The sequence below is a fragment of the Seriola lalandi genome, unplaced genomic scaffold (assembly GCF_002814215.2).
Source record: "Seriola lalandi dorsalis isolate HSWRI2012SDOR001 ecotype SW California unplaced genomic scaffold, Sedor1 jcf7180002052274, whole genome shotgun sequence".
Taxonomy (NCBI): Eukaryota; Metazoa; Chordata; class Actinopteri; order Carangiformes; family Carangidae; genus Seriola; species Seriola lalandi.
The window spans coordinates 1,934,089-1,939,778 of NW_019522827.1; the positions used below are offsets into that span (position 1 = coordinate 1,934,089).

Sequence of the window (5,690 nt, forward strand, 5' to 3'; positions counted from 1 at the left end):
TTCAACGTTGGCGTAACACTTATGACCCTTAGCACTTGCCGTAGTCGGAGCCAGCGTCATGGCGACTGTCATCTGACTCAAAACTTTTGACGTGACAAACTTTTAGAACTGATATGTCTTTCACACTTTTGACAGCTAGTTTCTGGGCGCTCCATCTTATACGATTTAAACTCGTATCGGACACCAGGTGAACAGAACGCGAAACAACCATCTTCAAGATGTAAATGTTTATGTTGCTAAAGGTTACCGGTGCAAAGATGCATCGCTGATAGCTAAAGGTAGCTAAGCTAGCCACTCAACGAAGTTAGCTCAACTTGGTGCCGGTGTCGCGGGATTTCAAATGTTATACCAGGCACTTAACCGACCATAACACATCAAAGTGCCTGTTTCTGGCTTTGGACAGGTAGTTTTTCATATCAAAATGTGTCGTTTTCTACGCTACTGTGTCAGTCACTGCCTTCATGCAGCGATGACCCGGCTGGAGGAGGTCAACGGAGAGGTGAGCATGTGGTCTTCGGTCCGGTGGCTGGGCTACCTGTCCGGTCTCAACTTGCTGGTCGCCCTGTGTCTGGGGCTCTATGCCCGGTGGGAGAGGACCGCGGAGTCCAGTCTTCTTGTCATCTTCGTGTTGGCTCTGTTTGTCCTGGGGATAGCAAGTGTGCTGTACTACTACAGTATGGAGAGGATCAGCCTCAGCCTCCTCCACCTGTGGTTCGGCTTTCTGCTGGGTCTACTCTGCCTCCTCAACAGCCCCGCCCTGGAGGGCGACGTGAAGGAGCAGGCGGCCAACTACATGCTGCTGGCCAGTGTGGTTCTGAGGACGCTGTGGGCTCTGCTGGAGAGACTGCTGGGATGCGCCAGATACCGTCCTGCCTTCCTCACCTCGGCAGAGCGCCTGGAGCTGGCGGGCTTCGCCACTGCCAGCACGGCGCTGCTCATCCAGAAGACAATGAGCGTGATGGTGCTGGTGGTGGCGCTGGCGACGGTGATGGTTGCCCTCCGGATGAAGGCGGTCCTGGCTCTTCCCAACTTGGTCTGCTTCGCCGTCATCACCGCGGTGCTGTTCTTCAAGTCTCTGAACATCACCACCAACCCGTTCGCCCTCGCCTGCTTCTTCAGCCAGCTCATCTGCGACCCTCTGCTGGATGTCTATTTCAGTGGTCTCTCTGTGACCGAACGCTGGCAGCCTTTCCTGGTGTGGAGGGGCCTCTGGCGCCGGCTGTCCCTCCTGCCTCTGCTTGTGGTGGAGGTGACTTTCATCATCCTGGCCTCTCGGAAGCTGACAGACCTGTACCAGTGGTACTTCATGATCCCAGGATTTGTGGTGTGTGTGCTCTTCTGGTCCATCTGCCACTTGGTGTTTGTGATCACTGTGTGGGGCTTTCATACCAAGCTCAGTGATTGCCAGAGGCTGTGCTTATCCCAGGGGTCGGGCATCAGCGGGCTGGACAAGATCATGGCCTCAAAGGGGATGAGACACTTCTGCCTCCTCTCTGAACGCCTGGTGCTCTTCACGCTGTTGACAACTGTTGCTGTTGCTGCTCTTTGTTGGCAGGTATGGGCAGCTAGACGACACAGTACATTTGTGTCATACAATCTTTCACAGAAGTTTTATTCTTGTCTAAACCAGTATTTCATTGACTCAAAAATGTGCTCCACAGGCCTCCAGCAGCATCTTTGTGAGCATGTTTCTGCTCGTCCTGCCTCTGGAGTGTCTGTTCCATGGACTTTTCCATGAACTCGGGAACAGCCTGGGAGGAACCTGTGTGGGCTACGCAGTGGTCATCCCCACCAACTACTGCAGGTACTGTGTAATGCATAACCATTGGCAGAGTAGGACACAATTACAGCCATATTTAGAAAGGCCATGTCACCCAACCAGGATATTAGTCAAATAAAAAATTGTCAGTTGTAAGAGCTTAATGTCAGAATATCCCCCTGGTTAAAATCGATATTTAGTGCATTGTGTTTTTTGTGTTTTATTCCTGATATTGTTGTGCATCTTGCCACAAATCAATAAGACAAAGCTGGACTGGATATTTCCTGTACAGAGTATGATTCAAATTAAATAACAGCCATAAAAGATCTATAAGTTTTGTTAGCAAGCAAATACTGCATGCAATAAGCTCTGGCAGAAAACTTATAACTAAGGAGTTGTAAGCCAAAGCTATGTGGATTCTCTGGCCTGCGCTGCTTGACTGATGATCTAAACAGACATGATTCATTCACTTCAACTGCTCTAGTTTATTTGTGTCTGTCTTGTAGCCCTGACGGTCAGCCCATGCTGCTGCCTCCAGACCAAGTGCAGGAGCTGAACAGACGCTCTACAGGCATGTTGAACAATGTTCAGCGTTTCTTCGCCCAACACCTGATTGAAACTTTCGGCTGTGACTACTCCACCAGCGGGGTGACTCTTGAGGCTCTGCAGGCTAAGATCAAATCCTTCTTGGAGCTCCGCACAGCAGACGGGCCTCGCCATGACACCTACGTGATCTTCTACAGCGGTCACACCCACAGGACTGGAGAGTGGGCGCTGGCAGGTGGGAGGAGTGTCAATTTTTTTGTCAATAACTGAGTTTAATGTAACTGTATTTTCTATGTAAGGTTAAAATCTTTTTATTTGGTTGCATGCTGTAGTGGCATGATTATCATTGCAAAGTCTAGTTATTTTTAATTAGCCCTAAAAGTAAAGTCAGTTTGCTGTCAGTTTAAAATGCTCCATTATCTCTTATTAATGAATACTCCTGATAAATAATTACATTTTCAATATTGAGCATAACGATCAGCGTTATTATTTTGGCCATAGATGTGCAGCCCTGTTGTGAGGATGTAGTGTTGCCAATGAATTTATTGAGCTTAAAGGTGTTTGAAACAGCATTTAGACCAGAGGGCACTGAAACTAAATCAAGTCTAACGATGCTTTAGGTGAGGTTTACAGCCGCCATAGTCAGGATGACCTTATCCTCATACTGTATATGGTGAGAGAAGGTCTGGGACACATTATTCCCTTTAAATAACTCATTGATGTACAAAAAACAAATCCTGATTCTTACAACCCTACTAACATATCCTTCAATTGGTAAGTTAAAAACAGTACAGTTCAATATAGCTGTGGTAAAAGAGGAACAATTCTTAAACAGGAAGTGGAAAACAGATTTCCTCATTTCTGCTGTTTAAAACTACACCAAAAATAGTCAGATAAGGAATATCTACAACCTTAAAGCATTTCTTTTCATATTTCTTCCCTCTTACATGATTATTGTGTGGCCACATTTTGAGCCTTACCCATTTGTTATTGTTGGTTGTAATTTTAATACAAATGTTTTTGTTGTTTATTTATTGCATCAGATAATCTTCATCAGTGGAAGTAGCAAGCTTATTCTACTCGTGCACTTTTTGTCAGTGTGTTTTGTAACGTGCTGCTCTGTGTGTTCATCATCAGGAGGAGACACTCTCCGCCTGGATCACATCTTGGAGTGGTGGAGGGAGAAGAACAGCAGCTTCTGTTCACGCCTCATTCTGGTGCTCGACTGCGAAGACTCCTTGCCGTGGGTGAAGGAGGTCAGGAAGGTGGAGGGTCTGTACGTGGCTGTGCAGGGAGCGACATTAGCCAGAGTGACAGACGTGGAGCTGCAGGACCCCCCGCAGCTCGGAGACTTCACCTCTCAGTGGGTGGAGTACAACTGCAACTCAAACAGCAGCATCCAGTGGTCGGAGAGGGGCAGGCCGGTTTCTGCCGCCTACGGCATCTCCAGACACTGGAGTGACTACACGCTGCACCTGCCAACAGGAAGTGATCTTACTAACCACTGGAGCATGTACTTTCCTCGGATGACCTACCCGGTGGTCTATCTGGCGCTGTGGTGCGGTAATCTGAACCTGCTGTGGATGTGCAGCGTCTGCCTGCGATGTCTGAAGAGAGTCAAACTCAACTGGTTTCCACCAGCGATATTGGACACTGGCCAAGGCTTCAAACTGGTCAGATCTTAGAAATATGACCAGCCTATTTTTATTTTAGAATAACTTCCACACATACCATTTTCTAAAAGTCATGTAAAATAGGCAGCTACTGGATCATAAACTTATCACTAACCTGTATCATTTTAAGTTACTGCAAAAATAATCACTTAGTTACTGATTGGTGCATTTTGTCTTTTTAGTACCAGTTTTTATACTCTTTGCAAATTGTTTTTGTTTAATATGTGTTGTTAGCTTTGATTTCGAGATCTTAACATCCCTGTCAAACATGTTTATTTGTGGGATGATACTGAGCACATTTAGACTATTTGCACATTTTTGCATTGTATTTACATTTGCATGGTGCCTTTTACCATAAAATCACCAAAGAACATCACCGAAGAGGCTGTGGTACATTTTCAGAGGAAGATCTCAGGCATAAATTATATCCTAAACAGTCAGTTCTTAAAATTTGATATTATATTTTTTTTGACAGTGAAATGGTTCCTCTTATACTCCTCTGTACTTTACTATGCTTTTTATGCTGAAAGAGTTTTTTCTATGCACTGCTTTGTGTTTGTTGCAACGGTATTTTCTAATACTTTTGGAGGTGATGTATAAATCCACTCCAGCTGCTTCAGGGAGCCCAGAAAGAGTTTTAACTGTACTGATGAATACAGTAGAATACAGTGAGAACTACGATATTTATGTAACAGTAAACGGCAGAAATTCACTACACAATGAGATCTACTTTCTCTCTGGGGTTTATTGCAGTTTACTGGGCTATGCAAGATTGTTCTGATTGATTCTATGTGTATGCGGGGGGTTGGTTGTAAGGAAATCAGATGAAGAATTGATGAAACTGTAATAAAAGAAGTTGGACTTCACTGCTCAACTTAATCTAATAGGCTTCTTTTACTCCTCACTGGATACATTCTGCTATAAACTAAATGAAGCAGGTTAATTCATGTGTCAGACACTAAGAGAATGATAAATGTCTGATATTCCTTTCATAAAAAGTGTTTGGTCTGCACTAGGGTAACTGTTTAGTAGTTTAAAAAAGTTATCTCTCGAAAGAACCCAAATAAATACAAATTTTAATTTTCATATATACTGAATTATTAGCTTGCCTATAGACAGATTGCACATTTTCATCTGACCTGAATAAGTGCCAGATTACATAGGTACTTCACAGGAAACTATAAGTAATTTAGAGAGCACTTTACAATGTCTCAGATAAAACTGGAGGCAAATTAGGGGTTTAGTGTCTTGGATAAGGTTGCTAACATGCAGACAGATGGAGCAGGGGATTGAACCAACACCAGTCCTACTGTGTGGGCAACTTGCCCAGTGACGACGAAGGTGGTTGGAAAAACAAGCAGCTCCAAAATGAAGTAATGTCATTTGACCAGAACAAAACTTTTCTTCACGTATCACTGTCGGTATGTGTGAAAGAAAAAAAGGCTGAAGTTGCTCCTGCTCAACTTCAAAGTGGAGACAAAGGTTCAGTGGTTTCATGACAATCTCATCTGCTTGATCTATTTCATGCTGTTGTCATGACATCACGCTGCATGACAACAGCTATTCCTGTTAGCTGAATCATACAGTGCCATAGAACTATCAGAAAACCACAATCGATGAATAGATGCTGTTTAAAAGGACTTCAACATTTAAACTCATACTTACCTCTTTGTGATGTGATTTCTTATAAATGAAGCAGAGACTGAGCTCGA

The 5,690-nt window shown here is 44.3% G+C and overlaps 1 protein-coding gene across 1 annotated transcript; it reads left to right on the forward strand.

Annotated features, from left to right (window-relative positions):
• The first annotated feature begins 53 nt into the window (after positions 1-53).
• On the forward strand, positions 54-4,857 carry tmem168b (transmembrane protein 168b). The gene is made up of 4 exons (XM_023400314.2): positions 54-1,555; positions 1,662-1,804; positions 2,266-2,540; positions 3,443-4,857. Exons 1-4 carry the CDS (start codon positions 422-424, stop codon positions 3,988-3,990), a joined length of 2,100 nt encoding a protein of 699 aa, XP_023256082.1. The 5' UTR covers positions 54-421; the 3' UTR covers positions 3,991-4,857.
• The last annotated feature ends 833 nt before the right edge of the window (positions 4,858-5,690 follow it).

Excerpts from the sequence above, each read along its gene's own strand:
- tmem168b (XM_023400314.2), top strand. The coding sequence starts at position 422 with ATGTGTCGTTTTCTACGCTACTGTGTCAGTCACTGCCTTCATGCAGCG. Across the intron at positions 1,556-1,661 it reads TTGCTGCTCTTTGTTGGCAG|GCCTCCAGCAGCATCTTTGT; the intron begins GTATGGGCAGCT and ends TGTGCTCCACAG. Across the intron at positions 1,805-2,265 it reads ATCCCCACCAACTACTGCAG|CCCTGACGGTCAGCCCATGC; the intron begins GTACTGTGTAAT and ends TCTGTCTTGTAG.